General features: G+C 31.8%; 4 protein-coding genes across 5 annotated transcripts; 3 read left to right on the forward strand and 1 right to left on the reverse strand.

Annotated features, from left to right (window-relative positions):
• Positions 1 to 4: 4 nt before the first annotated feature.
• On the forward strand, positions 5 to 4875 carry AT1G33080 (MATE efflux family protein). 2 transcript variants are annotated; one of them, NM_103042.6, is made up of 8 exons: positions 5 to 379; positions 1485 to 2026; positions 3011 to 3097; positions 3437 to 3493; positions 3641 to 3879; positions 4178 to 4296; positions 4397 to 4483; positions 4602 to 4875. In NM_103042.6, the coding sequence occupies exons 1-8, from the start codon at positions 107 to 109 to the stop codon at positions 4680 to 4682; spliced, it is 1485 nt and encodes a 494-aa protein (NP_174584.2). In that variant the 5' UTR covers positions 5 to 106; the 3' UTR covers positions 4683 to 4875. The 2 variants fall into 2 exon arrangements, with proteins under 2 accessions (NP_174584.2, NP_973955.1); NM_202226.3 differs by having other exon boundaries at positions 62 to 379; positions 4397 to 4862.
• Positions 4876 to 7652: 2777 nt separating this feature from the next.
• Positions 7653 to 11067, forward strand: AT1G33090 (MATE efflux family protein). Its single transcript, NM_103043.2, has 8 exons — positions 7653 to 8085; positions 8829 to 9370; positions 9612 to 9698; positions 9865 to 9921; positions 10056 to 10294; positions 10399 to 10517; positions 10617 to 10703; positions 10817 to 11067. The coding sequence occupies exons 1-8, from the start codon at positions 7813 to 7815 to the stop codon at positions 10895 to 10897; spliced, it is 1485 nt and encodes a 494-aa protein (NP_174585.1). The 5' UTR covers positions 7653 to 7812; the 3' UTR covers positions 10898 to 11067.
• A 787-nt stretch (positions 11068 to 11854) lies between these two features.
• Positions 11855 to 15776, forward strand: AT1G33100 (MATE efflux family protein). The gene is made up of 8 exons (NM_103044.3): positions 11855 to 12301; positions 13342 to 13883; positions 14329 to 14415; positions 14591 to 14647; positions 14778 to 15016; positions 15119 to 15237; positions 15321 to 15407; positions 15583 to 15776. The coding sequence occupies exons 1-8, from the start codon at positions 12038 to 12040 to the stop codon at positions 15661 to 15663; spliced, it is 1476 nt and encodes a 491-aa protein (NP_174586.2). The 5' UTR covers positions 11855 to 12037; the 3' UTR covers positions 15664 to 15776.
• Positions 15777 to 16592: 816 nt separating this feature from the next.
• On the reverse strand, positions 16593 to 17360 carry AT1G33102 (uncharacterized protein). Its single transcript, NM_001123931.2, has one exon. It carries the CDS (start codon positions 16984 to 16986, stop codon positions 16888 to 16890), a length of 99 nt encoding a protein of 32 aa, NP_001117403.1. The 5' UTR covers positions 16987 to 17360; the 3' UTR covers positions 16593 to 16887.
• Positions 17361 to 17379: the final 19 nt, after the last annotated feature.

Raw genomic sequence — 17379 nt, forward strand, 5'->3', positions numbered from 1 at the left:
GTAGGCCGGCTTTTCATTTCCTCCGTACGTAAATAAACAACCCACCAAACAAAAATCTCTCCTCGCTCCATGCCTTCTCTACTCTCTCTTCATTCTCTCCTAAGCTATGGCGAGAAGAGAAGGAGAAGTGACGGAGACCCTTCTGAAAAAGTCGACGGAGAATCGCGGAGAAGATCGGGATGGGTTAGGGATGAAGGAGAAGGTTTGGAGGGAATCTAAAAAGCTATGGGTTGTGGCTGGGCCGGCGATCTTTACGAGGTTCTCCACGTCCGGACTATCTTTGATAAGTCAAGCTTTCATTGGCCATCTTGGCTCTACCGAGTTGGCCGCTTACTCCATCACTCTCACCGTTCTCCTCCGTTTTAGTAATGGTATCTTGGTGAGTTTACTATAAGTCTATAACGATTAGATCAGTTCTTCCACACACTCTTTACTACAAATTCGTAAAACATAAAAACAATTTTTTTTTGTTTTAATAACTATTAATATATGTTAAGGATTGTTCTGATTAGTTTGAATGATATAAATCGTACTATATAAACGGTGACGTGAATGCTTAGATAGACTTCTTGTGGGAACTTGTTTTGGTTGATTTGTCAACCAATCATAAAAATTCACAACCACTCAACTCTTTGCCTTTATGAAATGAAATTATGCTATTTCTATGTATATAAGATATTGAATGTTTGGAAGGCATTGTTGGTCGTATACTCTTCGTTTATTGTTAGTGTAGTTACCTTTTTCACATAAACAAGTCTCAACTGAAACTCCATGAGTTTTGATTATTACATCAATTATTATTAATGGTTGGAAATGCAACAAAAACATTTCATTGTTAAGTAGAATCAGTGGGTAAATACAAAATAGAATAAAGTTTAGAAAGTTGGAGAATATAACAAACACCTTTAACCAAAAAAAAGTTGGAGAATATATTGATTTTATAAAAAGTGAAAAAAAAATATTGTAAGAAATGACAAAAAAAATAAAGGAATAGTCAGAAGATTAATTTATATTAAGACAATATATTCCCTTTTCTTATTTGTACTCCATAGTGCAACAAAGATAACATTGTCAAGAAGTATAGCGAGTCATTGGCCACAAATGTCCAATGGTCACCTGCCAATGCCATCGTTTTCTTAATGTTTTGGTCTTTAATTAGCATATCATGTGTGAGGTTCGAATTTATAATATGAAATAGTGCTTTTAAAATGTTATTAGACCATTGGACATATATTCAGTTACACCAAAAAAATTCAATACACAATATATGATCTCTTTACCAACAAGAGTTTATAGGTTATATACATTTTTTAGTTATCAACATGCAATATCCAAGTTTAAAGTTTAAATATTATAGTTGTTTATATATAAGCGTTTATCAAACCTACTTAGTTCTTGTTTTATAGGCAAAATATGTAAAATATTTAACCATAAAATAGTTTTTTTTTGGTGTAATAACGAACCGTCAATGAAACAATATGCAGTTAGGCATGGCTAGTGCGCTAGAAACACTATGTGGTCAAGCCTATGGAGCAAAACAATATCATATGCTTGGGATCTACCTCCAAAGATCATGGATCGTCCTCACAGGCTGTACCATTTGCCTTATGCCCATCTACATCTTTGCAGGCCCTATTCTCTTGGCTTTAGGTCAAGAGGAACGCCTTGTTCGTGTGGCTCGGATCATAGCTCTATGGGTCATAGGCATCAACATCTCCTTTGTGCCTTCCTTCACTTGCCAAATGTTCCTCCAAGCTCAGAGTAAGAACAAGATCATCGCCTACGTTGCTGCTGTTTCGTTAGGAGTCCATGTCTTCTTGTCGTGGCTTCTAGTGGTTCATTTTGATTTCGGGATCGCTGGTGCCATGACCTCTTCGCTCGTAGCACATTGGTTGCCTAACATTGCGCAGGTTTTATTTGTCACATGCGGTGGATGTACGGAAACGTGGAGAGGATTCTCTTGGTTGGCTTTCAAGGATCTTTGGCCCGTTTTTAAACTATCTGTATCTTCCGGTGGCATGATTTGGTATGATTTTCTAATCTTCTCACCTGGTAAAAGTATCAACATCCATCAACGACATAAGTATATATTTACTAGTCATACAAATACTTTTGTAGACCATGTGGTTGTAATCATATATATGAAAAGTTGACCAACTCTCTCCAAATGATTAACACATCATCACTTTAGCATTTGCCATGTGTCTACTAAGTAATTAATGTAAGCTCTTCAACTTCTAATTTATAGGTTAATGATATATTTATTATTTAATTTTACATATTTAATTATAGTATTACTAAATTTATTTTAATATTACATGATTTTTCAATAAAACAATTTTAATAGTTTTCTCATACTCGAAGATTTTTTTTTGTAATCCAAACTCAAAATACGATTATATAATAGTCTTAGATTACTTAATGATTTGAGTAAGTTATTCTCTTAAATTGATATTTATATTCTCTTAAATTGATATTTATACAATAAATCACTGAGAGTGAAGAATACGTAAGGAGCTCCATCATCAAATTCTTAGGTTTCTAGAATCCAAAACTACCCTCTGTTAAGTTGGTTTAATACAAACGTTATTTATGAATTATATGTATGATGCATTGTTGAGAATGTTGTTAGAAAAAATATTCTTGAAACTAAAAATAATTGCTTATTGCATGAATAAATAATTAGATAAATAAAAATTATATTTAAACTAAACAATACGAAAAATTCCGAAAAAACCGCGGCGTAGCGCGGGTGATCACCTAATTTATATATAATGCCACGTTGGGTGAAAAGCTGCCAAGTACATTCATTCATTTTCTCAAAGGTTGAGAAATTTTGAATAAATGTTATAGAGAAAAATTTCGTGTTTATGTATTTGTATAATAATATTATTACTATAATAGTATTAATATTATTGTTATAATATTACTATGATTAATATATATATATATACACATATATTATGATAATATATAATAGCACTTGCTTGGTGATATTAATTTTTGGCAGCTTGGAGCTATGGTACAACTCGATCTTGATTCTGCTCACGGGAAACTTGAAAAACGCTGAGGTTGCTCTTAACGCACTTGCAATCTGGTAAAGTATTTTTATCAGTTTTATGTCTTTTGTCTTTGAAGCTATATTCATACGATCGATTTGTACATTATCTTTAGATCATTCGTCTGAATGCTACTGACATTTTACCATTTTTGACTTCATACGGAACACTACTGACGAACATTGTTCGTAGGAAAACAGAAAGAATTGGTTTTATTGTCTACATAACAATATACATTGATGCTAGAGAAAATGATAGGTTTAGGTTACCAATTGTACTTATACTCTCTAGCTAATTGGTAGCCGCGGAATAGCATAATGCTTTTGCGATTGATCATAGGCACTTAGATTCAATATTATATGTTATAATTTTCGCAGCATCAATATAAATGCACTGGAGATGATGGTAGCCTTCGGCTTCATGGCAGCAGCAAGGTGCGTATATATTGTATATACTAGATATATTTGATTATATTCTTCTTGATTAAGTCATTCTAAATATTTGATTACACATGCTTTATTTAAATATCTTATAATCATCTTCATATTTTTATTTTATTTTGTAATAATGTTTTGTAATAGTGTAAGAGTTTCAAACGAGATCGGGAGTGGGAATTCTAATGGAGCCAAATTTGCAACAATGGTTGTGGTTTCGACATCACTTTCGATAGGAATCATCTTCTTCTTTATCTTCCTGTTTTTAAGAGAAAGGGTTTCATACATTTTTACAACAAGTGAAGCTGTTGCCACACAAGTAGCCGATCTTTCTCCACTCTTGGCCTTCTCCATTCTCTTGAACAGTATTCAACCAGTTCTCTCTGGTATGTATCTTGCCTTTTCGATACTCCTATATTGTTTACCATATATAAGACATTAATTCATCGAACGTTGTAGGGATTCATTTTTCAATGATCACTCTATATTCATGCATTGACTGAATATGTGAAATTGGTTATTATAGGTTTTTACGTAGAAAGGGTTTTGTGTGATATATATCCACTATCCAGTCACTTTCACGTATAATGAGTTACCAATTTATCATTATATGATGAATACGTGACGAATGAGTTTGTTTATAACCCTAGACAACATGTTGAACTTATTTATAAATGGGTACAGGAGTTGCTGTTGGAGCGGGATGGCAGAAATATGTTACGGTCGTTAACCTTGCTTGCTATTACCTTGTTGGAATTCCTTCCGGTCTTTTTCTTGGCTATGTCGTTGGTTTACAAGTCAAAGTAAGTCTCAATTTTTATTATTAATATTTTCTTTTTAGTTTTTTAATTTAATTTTGTATATACAAATATAAAATAGTTTTTTTTTAAATATAAAATTTAGGGTGTTTGGTTAGGAATGATTTTCGGAATCTTCGTTCAGACTTGCGTGCTTACAGTAATGACTATGAGAACAGACTGGGATCAACAGGTTTGCAAATCGAATATTATTGGATTTTTAGTAGAAAATTATAAGTATTTTTTTTTGGTTATAATATAAGAACTGACTTGTATATATACATTACTCCTTATTGTTATAAATAATGCAGGTGTCTTCGTCGTTGAAACGTTTGAACCGTTGGGTTGAACCAGAATCCCCAAGTCGAAACCAAACTTTACAAAACGAATGATGGTGAAGATTGAAGTAAAACTTGAGTTTGTATTCGAATTTTGAATTTCTACTTCACCCTCGAATGTACACACTTGCGTAAAATGTAAATGTGAAACAAGTGGTAACGAATTTGGACCACTAAAGTATCAGTCCTTAACTCAGTGATCATTTTCACCTACTAAACTAGGAATCTTTAAGAGCTTTCAAGTGGCAAACCAATTATCGCACATTCTTAGAGAAAAAAATTTGAGAGGAAAAAACGGTAAACAAATACTGATATAGATCAAAGAAGAAAGAAATAGCACTACAACAAAAATCTAGTGTAACTATTATAAAGCTGTCGTAACAAATCAAAGCCATTTTGTTTTGTTAGCATTTTGTTTCGAATTTTTCTTGGCTATGCTATAGATTTGCAGATAAAGGTAGAATTATTTTTTCATTATTATGATTTTTCAAAACAAAATATACGTTGTTTTCTTATTTTAACATTTCTTCTACCGAATTTTTATTCACCAAATTTTTTTATGTAGTATAAAATTTAAAACTATTTTTCTTTCAATGTCAAAATCTATACTATTAATTGGGAAGTATTGTAAATAAACAACCTTATGAAGGGTAGAATATTACATAGAATGCCATTGATTGTTAGTGTTTTTAAATAAATTCATTAAGGATACAATAGTAATCACAAAATTAATAGATTTAAATTAAAAATTGTAATATTTTTTAAAGTAATTATTAGTTTCCCAAAATTAAAATAACTTTCTCTTTCCTATTAATTATGGACGAAAAATTAAACTTTATTTCTTAAAATTTATTAACCAATAAGAATTGCAAAACTAAGATTTGATATCCAATTATACTATTTTATTAAACTAACATTTTTGAAGTTAATTTTTATTTATTTTTTTTAAAAAATCATAAAACTTGCTTGATACCATTAATAAAAATCATAATTTGCGATAGATAAATAAATTTAATTTTAGAATTTTGGGTTAAGTATTTTGAAATATAAAATGAAAACAATTATTTCACAATTTCTAAAAAACAAGATTAGATATAACAAAGATTTATATTTACTATGAATTAAACTAAAAATAATTAATTTAAACTAATTATCATTATGCCATTCATTTAGAAATATTTAAACAAGAAATTATACATATTAATTTCCATATATTTTGGGGGTTTTTTTCTTCTTTTTTTCAACCGGATATTTCTTTAAATAAATCCATAATATATTATTGCACAAACTTTTTTTAATAATGTAAATAATTATACATTTTTCATTCAAAACATATTATCCAGCAATAATAGATTGCTTTTATGGGTGTATTTCAAAATGTAATTATATTTCAAAAATCCAATTAATTATGATTAAACAAGGGAAATAAGAATATTGAAAAATGTAGCTAAGGAAATAAACATTATTAAATTTCTTACAAAGGTATTTGTTAAAATGTTATTTATATTTTTGAATTTGAAGAAGGAACAAAAATCAAGAAAGGATATTTGTGTGTTTAACTTATGATATATTTGTAAACCTTAACATCATATATGTTTATCCACAAAACACAGTCATATAGTATAACATGATATTTAAAGGTAAAAAAATAAGACTTTTGGAACATACTTTTAATGTAATGAAATGAAAATAGGAATTTTGAGACACAAACGACATGAAAAGAGACGGAAGCACTATATATAAAAAAAAATGAAACCAAACTAAACATCAAATTAAATATCCAACGGGTATGAGTTTGGGTTATGAGCACTATATATAAAAAAATTATTTACACACATAACTCTGCATGTATGTATTTTGTGACACAAATTCTATTTGTGATGATTACGGATAACGGGTTGGTAGTATTTTATTTCACATATACAGACGAGTTATGAGACGAAAAATTTATAATAGCACATTATGGGTTTTCCGTTCCAAGATAGTTATGCCTAGCAAATATACATGAAATAACCCAATCTAAAACCAAATCCATATCCTATTTTACACTGATAATCAAACTGTTATAATGTTTTGATTAGTTTAGAAAATAATAACGTACAAGCACTTAACTTTACAATTAAGTAATATCTTAATTTATCTTACTAATATAATTTTGTCTTGTGAGTCCGGATCTTAAAATATAACTATACACGAACGCAATTGAATTTTGATCATTACTCTTAACTTTATAATATCTATAATATTACAAAGTTTACTCATAACAAAATATTATATATTTTTAAAATCTATTAAACAATTTATACTATAATATATATCACAAAATAACAAAATAATCTATATTGAATTTAAAATATGAAACCCCGCACGTATGTGTGGGTCAAGCTCTAGTGTCTTGTTAAGAATGGTTTTTGCAACTTTCGTGCAAACTTGTGTGCTTACTAACTCTAACACATATTGGAATAAACATGTTTTATTAATTGATTAACATTTTTAAAAAATATGAAATCCTTAATCGTTTATCATAACAAAATTACGAACTTGTTTAAGAATTTATATTGGTAATATATTTTAAAATGTTTTCAGGTCGTCGTGGCTAAAACGTTTGAACCATTTGGTTGAACTAGAATCTATAAGTTTAAACGAGGCTTTAGGAAAAGAATAATAATTATTTGATACTGGAAATCCTCTTAATAAATATGATAATCTTGATTCACTAAATAAACTGTAATTGCTTAATTACGTTGATCTCACAATCTTGTTAGCTAGCACAAGAATGTGACTTGATTCTTGTTTTATTTATTTATTATGGTTTTTGGTGAAACACATAGTCTCACGACCTATGTGTAACAAGAAATATGAATAAAACCATAGTCTCACGACCTATGTGTAACAAGAAATATGAAAAATTATTCATAATTGTTTTGGACAAATGATCGATGAGAGCACGATCTAAGGTGATCTTAAAATGCATCTATTTCTTAAGAGTATTTTAACCACTCACTGGTCACTGCAACACGAGGCATTGACGGATTTTTGTATCCCCGCTAAAACAAAACTAAATACATTAATTATAAAGATTGCTTCTCAAACCCAAACTCTCTTTTTCTGCCTTCTCTCTTCTATTTATTGACTACTTCTCCCGAAACTAACTAGTCCATAAAATACAAACATAGACTCCAAGATGGCCGGAGAAGGAGGAGAGCTCACGGCGGCTTTGTTGAAAAAGACGACTGAGAACGGAGGAGAAGAAAATGATGAGTTAGGGTTGAAGGAAAAAGTTTGGATTGAATCAAAGAAGCTATGGGTTGTGGCGGCGCCATCGATCTTCACGAAGTTCTCTACGTACGGAGTTTCATTGGTAACTCAAGGCTTTGTTGGCCATATTGGCCCAACCGAGTTGGCCGCTTACTCTATCACCTTCACCGTTCTCCTCCGTTTCAGTAATGGTATCTTGGTGAGTTTACTATAACGATCTTGGAAATGGTATATACTTCATTTATAACAATTTTCCCATTTTTATTCAATCTCACTAATCCCTTGATTATTATGGACTAAGAGTTTGTGGGCAAATTTATGTTATTTAAATTTTTAAGTATTTTATATATATTAGAATATGAAACATTTGATTAGTGTACTATGAATTTTTAATACTTTGAAGATAATAAATTGAAGTGTTTGGTTTTAGTACTATATAGATTTACAGTTTTGTATATTGGATTGTTGAATATTTAACATTATGTTTTGTTTAATTTTCAGCACCAATGTTTCCTTTTTCATATATAGAGGATATATAATCCTTGAATATTATGGAATAAGAAAGAGCTTTAACATGTTTGACTTTTTTTTGCTTCATTTAATACACTGAAAACAATTAATTATGTGAAAGAATACAATTGAGTTGTTTAATTCTTCTGTGAGCCTGTGTTCAACTAGTTAGTTTTGGGAGAACTTCTCTTATCAATTTCAGTATTTTCCAACTATTTAGATAGACCGCTTAAAAATATATATATAGAGAACCAAATTTGAACCTAAATCGCTTTAAGGAATTAAACCCATCAGCCTAAAACACGGTTAACTCAATTAAAATTTGGTTCAGTTTATAATATATGATTTTGGAGTATTTTTCGAATATATGTTATTTCATGAAACTACAATGTAACTGTCTCAACATTGGTTATAACTATTAATCTAATGCAGTTAGGTATGGCCAGTGCACTAGGAACATTATGTGGTCAAGCCTACGGAGCCAAACAATACCATATGCTCGGGATTCACCTCCAAAGGTCATGGATCGTCCTTACAGGTTGTACCATTTGCATCATGCCCATCTTCATCTTTTCAGGCCCGATCCTCTTAGCCTTAGGTCAAGAGGACCACATTGTTCGTGTGGCTCGGGTCATAGCCCTATGGCTCATAGCCATCAACTTCACCTTCGTACCCGCCTTCACTTGCCAAATATTCCTCCAATCTCAGAGCAAGAACAAGATCATCGCCTACGTGTCTGCTGTAACCTTAGGGCTCCATGTTTTCTTCTCGTGGCTCCTAGTGGTTCATTTCAATTTCGGGATCACTGGTGCAATGACCTCTACGCTAGTTGCGTTCTGGATGCCTAACATTGTGCAGCTCTTGTATGTCACATCCGGTGGGTGTAAGGATACATGGAGAGGATTCACTATGTTGGCCTTCAAAGATTTATGGCCCGTCTTCAAACTATCTTTGTCTTCCGGTGGAATGGTTTGGTAAGGTTTCCTAAAAGCTTATGGAATCTAAAAGCTCTGCAAACAATATAAATATCAATTAGTGATACTTTTACACTGAGAATCTGATCCGACCGTTACAGTTACGCATATATATTATACACTGAATATTTTATTATAATTCATGTTACTTTTCTTTTGTTATATGTTTGATTTTTTCTTGTTAATTTACTTTACTTTTTTTAATTTATGATTATTACTTGGTGGTCGTTATTTTTTACAGCTTGGAGTTATGGTACAACTCGATATTAGTATTGCTCACTGGGAATTTGAAAAACGCAGAGGTGGCGATTGATGCACTAGCAATCTGGTAAATAAACAAGAATTGACCTTATATCTCTTCTGGTTTCCATACTACACATTTTCTTTATACTAACTCGACTCTTAAGTTAAAATATGGTATGAGTATAAATAGAGTAACATACAAATTATAATATTTTACAAATCGACTAATCTTTTCCATTTCTTTTTTGCAGCATCAACGTAAATGCACTGCAGATGATGATAGCACTTGGGTTTTTGGCAGCAGTAAGGTGCATTGATATATATACTATACACAGATACACTTCACTTCACTGATACTAATTATATCTTATCTTTTTTTTTCTTGGTATGATCTTAATATTATTTATATATCACTCTTCTATGTAATTATCTCTATATATAGTGTAAGAGTGTCCAACGAGCTCGGTAGGGGAAACCCCGAAGGCGCCAAATTTGCAACAATCGTAGCGGTTTTCACGTCACTCTCTATAGGATTAGTTCTATTCTTCGTCTTCTTGTTTCTAAGGGGAAGAATTTCGTACATTTTCACTACAAGTGAAGCTGTGGCAGCCGAAGTCGCTGATCTTTCTCCACTTTTAGCATTTTCCATCCTCTTGAACAGTGTTCAACCCGTTCTCTCAGGTATATACATTAGCTAGTTCAAGCGTGATGGTTATCATCGTATCGAATTCGAACTGATATTTGAAACGTAGTATATGCCTTTAATTGGTTTCAAACCTTATCAGGAGTGGCAGTGGGAGCGGGATGGCAAGGATATGTGGCTTACATTAACCTTGCTTGCTATTACCTTCTCGGAATTCCTGTTGGTCTTGTCCTTGGTTACGTTGTTGGTTTGCAAGTCAAAGTAAGTTTTTCTCTTTATATATTTTTTCTTCATAATGAACAAAAGTAATAAAATTAACAATTGAAAACAACATAAAACTTTACTTATCTTTTTTTGAAGGGTGTATGGATAGGAATGCTTTTTGGAATATTTGTTCAGACTTGTGTGCTTACCATCATGACTCTCAGAACAGATTGGGATCAACAGGTTTAAATAAACAAAATTGTAGTTTCCCCTTCCAAAATAATTAGTTTGTTCAAGCAAGCTATGTTATTGGTTTGGAGCTTAATTATATTGTTTGTTGCCACTTTTTTCTGTAGGTATCTACGTCGTTGAAAAATATAAACCGGTGGGTTGTACCAGAATCTAGAGATGCAAATCAAATTTCATCAGAGGAATAATTCGTTTGGATTATGATATGAACAAAGATATTATATAATTATGATGTTATTTTGGGCAATAGTTCTTTCTAACTCAGATTTTCAATATGAAATAAATTTTGATGGTAATTTATTAGGCTTTTTGTTGTTGTTGTTGTTGTTGTGGTACAATGAAAAAAGAGAGTACAATCTATATAATTTATTATAATCAAAGAAGAGGATAACTAAAATTTATTAATGAGCTATTTAAAAGATAAAATCCCTTTTAGTTCTTTAATTTCACCAACATGTTAACTCATAGTAAAATTAAACTTTGGTAGAATTTTGAGATATACTAGTTATTGAAATAGTGCGAATTAGGGTATGACCAATAAAAAGAAGAGAGTACCTTTGGAATTTTGGGGAAATTTGTGTGCTTACTACTATGATGACACTAAAAGAGATTAAAATAATCATGTTTTATAAACTGATTACCATTTAAAAAAAATGAAATTTCTTCGTTTATCATAGGAAAAGTACAAACATGTTTAAAGAAATTATATTGGTAATTATTTTTAAAAGATCTTCGTGGCTAAAACGTTAAATTGATTGATTCATTTTGACAAAGAAAAATAAACGTTTGATTCTGGAAATCCTCATAATAAATATATACGACAATCTTAATTCACTAAAAATTGTAATTGCTTACGTTGCTTAGAACAAGAATTTGACTATTGTAGTTTGATATGCTCGTTTCTTGATTTTTTTTTTATATTTTTATTTTTTTTAAATGGGTTTATTATGCAACACATAGACACGAGACTCACGACCAAGAAATATGTATATGAATAATTATATTTTTGATAAAAATATTTTGTTTTATTCCAATATACTTTCCAAACACACACTTTTTAAGCATATATAAAGATAAAGTTTAGATATGAATTATAGATAATTGCATTTAAACAAATGATCGATGAATGCACGATCTTAGGTGATCTTAAAATGCATCTATTTCTTAGAGTATTTTCATCACTTAGTCACTCACTGCTACAAAAGGCGTTGACGACCTTTTGTTTCCCAGCTGAAATATAAAAAAAATTGCTTCTTAAACTCAAACTCTCTGCTCTCTCTTTCTTCTATTTATTTCCTCCTATCAGATAAAAACACATAGACTCCACGATGGCCGGAAGAGGAGGAGAGCTCACGGAGGCTCTGGTGAAAAAGACCGGCAGAGAAGAAGAGGATGAGTTGGGGATGAAGGAGAAGGTTTGGATTGAATCAAAGAAACTGTGGGTTGTGGCGGCGCCAGCGATCTTCACAAGATACTCTACGTTCGGAGTTTCAATGGTAACTCAAGCTTTCATTGGCCATCTTGGCCCAACCGAGTTGGCCGCTTACTCTATCACCTTCACCATTCTCCTCCGTTTCAGTAATGGTATCTTGGTGAGTTTACTATAGCGATCTTGGTAATGGTATACGTAGCTTCATTTATATCAATTTTTCCAATTTTATTTAATCTAATGAATCCCTTGATTACTATGGATTCTTCTCCGCTTCAGTAATGGTATCGTGGTGGTGAGTACTACTTCAATTTTTATTTAATCTAATCTCTTGATTATTAGTGATTAAGAAATAACTATATTACAAGGTCAGACCATGTAGGTGAAAATTAAAAAAAAAAAACATGTAGGTGAATTTATGCTATAACTAAGTTGCATGGAAACGGAAACAGAAACGCGGATGCGAAACGTTTCAGAAACGGGAATCAATTTTTTATTAAAATTAGAGATTAGAAACGTTTTAAAAACATATAAATATATATATATATATACATAAAACTATATTAAATAAAAAATGATTTAAACAATATAAGTCTAAACTATCAATATTAAATAAGCTAACTAAAATTCTAAAAGATAAAGATTAAAATTTAAAAGATTCAAATTTTAATATCTAATTTAGACCAACATTTTTATTCTTATTTTCATTAGTTTCATCAAAGATAATATAAAACTCTCTTCAAATCTGGTTTATCAAGAAAAAAATCTTAAAACTAAGAGTTTTCCAAAATTAGTTATATGTATTAATAATCTTAATATTTCCAATTTTAGTTATTAAATTTTCAAAGTCAATAAAAAATATTTGTCGTATGTCTATTTCAAAAACGCGAGTTTTCATCGTGTTTCCAAACATGGATTTTTAGGAAACGCGTTTCCGTAATAATTTTTGCGTTTCCGAAACGTTTTCAAAATAAGTTAGACCAAAACTATATTATAAAATTTGGTCTCACTTATTTGAATTTTTAATACAGATTAGGTGGTCGTGTGAAGAAACTATTATCAAACTCAATTAAAATTTGTATAAGTTTATATGGTTTTGGAGTATTTTTTGGATATGTAATTCCGGTTAACATTTATTTTGAAACTACACAATGCAAAACTACAGCTGTCTCAAATTTGGTTATAACTATTGTTCTACTGCAGTTAGGTATGGCCGGTGCACTAGGAACATTATGTGGTCAAGCCTACGGAGCCAAACAATACCAGATGCTCGGGATCTACCTCCAAAGGTCATGGATCGTCCTCACAGGTGGTACCATTTGCCTCATGCCCGTCTTCATCTTTGCGGGCCCTATCCTCTTAGCTTTAGGTCAAGAGGAACGCATTGTTCGTGTGGCTCGGGTCTTAGCCCTATGGGTCATAGGCATCAACTTCTCCTTCGTGCCCTCCTTCACTTGCCAAATGTTTCTCCAAGCTCAGAGCAAGAACAAGATTATTTCCTACGTGACTGCTGTCTCCTTAGGGCTCCATGTCTTCTTCTCGTGGCTCCTAGTGGCTCATTTCAATTTTGGGATCACTGGTGCGATGACCTCTATGCTAATTGCGTTCTGGTTGCCTATCATTGTGCAGCTCTTGTATGTAACATGTGGTGGATGTAAGGATACATGGAGAGGATTCTCTATGTTGGCCTTCAAAGATTTGTGGCCCGTCTTAAAACTATCTTTGTCTTCCGGTGGAATGCTTTGGTAAGGTTTCCTATTTTTGTTTTGTGTTTTGAACACTTAATTAAGGAATTAGCTAGTAGTGGATCAACCAAATGTTTTCATACTGATAGCTTTAGTTTTCATTGTCATTGTTGGTCAAAACAAGAGATTGGTTCCACTTGATGCATATACTTAGTCCATGTATTAGTTTTCAGGCTGTAAACTATATAATATAATTATCAATCTTGTAGGATTTGATCCGACTGTTACATTTACGCATATACTCCTGAGAATGTTAGGAGTATATTATACACACTTTTAGGAGTATATTTTTTTTTTGGTGAATTACTTTTAGGAGTATATTATATTCACTGATAATTTAATGATAGTTCTAGTTACTTTTTTCTTTTGTTTTTTTTTTTCTTTCTAATTTACTTATCTTTTTAAAAATTGATGATGATTACTTTGTGGTCGTTATTTTTTACAGCTTGGAGTTATGGTACAACTCGGTATTGGTATTGCTCACTGGAAATTTGAAAAACGCAGAGGTGGCTCTTGATGCACTAGCAATCTGGTAAATAAACAAGAATTGACCTTCTATATCTATTCTGATCTCCATACAAAACATTGAAACATAAATACATTTTCTTTAGTACTAACTTGACTCATAAGTTATAGTATTGTATGAGTAATGGTACATACAAATAATATATTATAAATCGACTAATCTTTTCCATTTATCTTCGCAGCATCAGCATAAATGCACTGGAGATGATGATAGCACTTGGGTTTTTGGCAGCAGTAAGGTGCATTGATACATATATAGATTATATACAACACACTTCACTTTATTGATACTATTTCTATATTATCTTTTTTTCTTGGTATGATCTTTTATTTATATATCATCTTATTTGTAATTATCTATATAAATAGTGTAAGAGTGTCCAACGAGCTCGGTAGTGGAAACCCCAAAGGAGCCAAGTTTGCAACATTGATAGCGGTTTTCACGTCACTCTCTATAGGAATAGTTCTATTCTTCGTTTTTTTGTTTTTGAGGGGAAGAATTTCCTACATTTTCACTACAAGTGAAGCTGTCGCGGCCGAAGTTGCTGATCTTTCTCCACTTTTAGCATTTTCCATCCTCTTGAACAGTGTTCAACCTGTTCTCTCTGGTATATATTTTAGCTAGTTGACGCGTAATGGTTATTATAGTATCGGATTCGAACCAATATTTGGAGTAGTATTTATCTATAATTGGTTTAAAACCTTAACAGGAGTGGCAATCGGAGCGGGATGGCAAGGATATGTGGCTTACGTTAACCTTGCTTGCTATTACCTTGTCGGAATTCCTATTGGTGTTATCCTTGGTTATGTTGTTGGTTTGCAAGTGAAAGTAAGTTTTTCAGTTTATATATTTTTCTTTTATGTTGAAAAGTAATAAAACTAACATAAAACTTTACTTCTTTAATTTTGAAGGGTGTATGGATAGGAATGCTTTTTGGAATATTCGTTCAGACTTGTGTGCTCACCGTCATGACTCTCAGAACAGATTGGGATCAACAGGTCAGAAGTTGATTACTATATAATATTCCCTGAATTAATTTGTTTAAGAAAAAAAATTGTAGTTTCTCCTTCCAAAATAATAAGTTTGTTCCTTAGCAAAAATAATAATTAGTTTGTTCAAGCAAGCTATGTTCTTGGATTGCAGCTTATACTGTTTGTTGCCACTTTTTTGTAGGTATCTACGTCGTTGAGAAATATAAACCGGTGGGTTGTACCAGAATCTAGAGATGCAAATCAAATTTCATCAGAGGAATAATTAATTTGGATTATGATATGAAGATATGATAGATTTAAAGATTATGATGATGTTCCTTTTTTATGAAATGTGAAAAAAAAAATTGATAAAAAATAAAGGTTGTTTACAGAAGTTTTTAAGGAGCTTGTGAATTACACAAAAACAAGAGCATACAAAGAAAAAACAGACCTTCACGTTACGGTCCATTAAATCTTGAACTGAACCACCGTAGCAACAGCCCTCTTAGCTTCCAATTTTCGTAGTACCTCAAAGACATGATTTAGCTTAGAGATTTTTATCTGAATATAATCAGCTTAGTGTTGAATTTGAGTTATATATACTCTTTTTCTCTCGGTGTTCTATTGTATTATGTCATTATGTGTGTAGAACTAGAATCGTCTCCTTTGCCCGTAAACATAGCCAAAATATTGTTAGTACCAAGAAACGTAAATTTGGCCATGCATATATATATAATTTACTCCATTTGTTACTACAGTTTTTTGGATTTGTTTGGTGACTTTAAAAATGTTTTCATGTTCGTGACCTCATGATGATGATTGATCGATTGTGAAAAAAGGACAGCTTTTGTAAGGAAATACCGATCTAATACTACAGTGACGCGACTGCTTACGTAGACTTCTTTGCCTCCTCTTGTCGTAGCTTTGTTTTGTTTTTTTCCTTTAACAAATCCTTATTCACAACCACAAACCCCTTTGTTGTTCATATGATCATATAAAATAGAAATATGCATACATTTCTTTTTTATCTTTAAATGTCATTTGCAGATTTATATCTATTTTTTTCTACAATTATTTATTAAAATTTAAATGCCAAATTGGTATCAACCACTAATTTGGGTTTAAAAACAAATACATATCTTTGTTGGATCAGAAGAATAGTTGTGGTATTGAACCGTTGGATTGAACCAGAATGTAAAGATTAAACGAGACTTCACAAACAGAACAAATAATATTTGTTCGGGAGAATTCTCTAATCTATATAACAATATCTTAAATAATTTAATTTCTTAAGTCTTTCTACCAATTTTTTTTTTTACAACCATATTTCATTAAGAAAGTTCAAAGGACTACTACAGAGGGAAGCCCAATTACTACAATGAAAATACAACCTAAGTTTTAAGAAAACCTAGATGCTGACACGTGTTGAAGTCTTCTGCTTCATCAAGCCACGCATCAGTTGATCGAGCGCTGCCGTGTTTTTCTCGCCAAACATCACCGCCTTAGATCAGCCACCGTCGATCCGTCGTGGAGCGATGGGTGGTTGCCTCCTGTCTGACGATCTCGAACCCAAGCCGTAAACGCCGAGAACCTCCAGATCTATCATATGGTATGCTTCAAGAGTTCTCCGAGCAAATCCAACTCCTGGGAAGTTCCATCACAGACAACACCTTTACTGATGCAGTCGAAACATTGCTCCAAATTCACGAACAAAGAAAGATAATGAAGATATTACTCCTCGAGATGATTGGGAGGATCGGATGAACCTCGAGGGGCAGTTGGACAAGAGATTAGTCTCGCCGTCGCGAGAAAACAAAAACCGGACTACTCTAGTAGACTGACATCCGACTAGAAGTCGAAAACTTATTTAAATCTAATATAAATCTATATCTACTAAATCAACAGTCACTTTATCACAAACTGCAACATTCTCCTGTTTACACGTAAGCAAAGTCTTAATTTATTGAGTTTTGATTTTTCTGAAGCGTAAAACAATAAT

This window comes from Arabidopsis thaliana, assembly GCF_000001735.4.
Source record: "Arabidopsis thaliana chromosome 1 sequence".
Taxonomy (NCBI): Eukaryota; Viridiplantae; Streptophyta; class Magnoliopsida; order Brassicales; family Brassicaceae; genus Arabidopsis; species Arabidopsis thaliana.

What these genes read in the sequence shown, in the direction of transcription:
- AT1G33080 (NM_103042.6), top strand. Translation starts at nt 107, where the DNA reads ATGGCGAGAAGAGAAGGAGAAGTGACGGAGACCCTTCTGAAAAAGTCG. An exon ending in TATTCAACCAGTTCTCTCTG is followed by an intron (nt 3,880 to 4,177) that starts GTATGTATCTTG and finishes AAATGGGTACAG; the next exon opens with GAGTTGCTGTTGGAGCGGGA. An exon ending in GAACAGACTGGGATCAACAG is followed by an intron (nt 4,484 to 4,601) that starts GTTTGCAAATCG and finishes TAAATAATGCAG; the next exon opens with GTGTCTTCGTCGTTGAAACG.
- AT1G33090 (NM_103043.2), top strand. Translation starts at nt 7,813, where the DNA reads ATGGCCGGAGAAGGAGGAGAGCTCACGGCGGCTTTGTTGAAAAAGACG. An exon ending in TTGTTGGTTTGCAAGTCAAA is followed by an intron (nt 10,518 to 10,616) that starts GTAAGTTTTTCT and finishes CTTTTTTTGAAG; the next exon opens with GGTGTATGGATAGGAATGCT. An exon ending in GAACAGATTGGGATCAACAG is followed by an intron (nt 10,704 to 10,816) that starts GTTTAAATAAAC and finishes TTTTTTCTGTAG; the next exon opens with GTATCTACGTCGTTGAAAAA.
- AT1G33100 (NM_103044.3), top strand. Translation starts at nt 12,038, where the DNA reads ATGGCCGGAAGAGGAGGAGAGCTCACGGAGGCTCTGGTGAAAAAGACC. An exon ending in TCTTCCGGTGGAATGCTTTG is followed by an intron (nt 13,884 to 14,328) that starts GTAAGGTTTCCT and finishes TATTTTTTACAG; the next exon opens with CTTGGAGTTATGGTACAACT. An exon ending in TGTTCAACCTGTTCTCTCTG is followed by an intron (nt 15,017 to 15,118) that starts GTATATATTTTA and finishes AAACCTTAACAG; the next exon opens with GAGTGGCAATCGGAGCGGGA.
- AT1G33102 (NM_001123931.2), bottom strand. Translation starts at nt 16,986, where the DNA reads ATGATAGATCTGGAGGTTCTCGGCGTTTACGGCTTGGGTTCGAGATCG.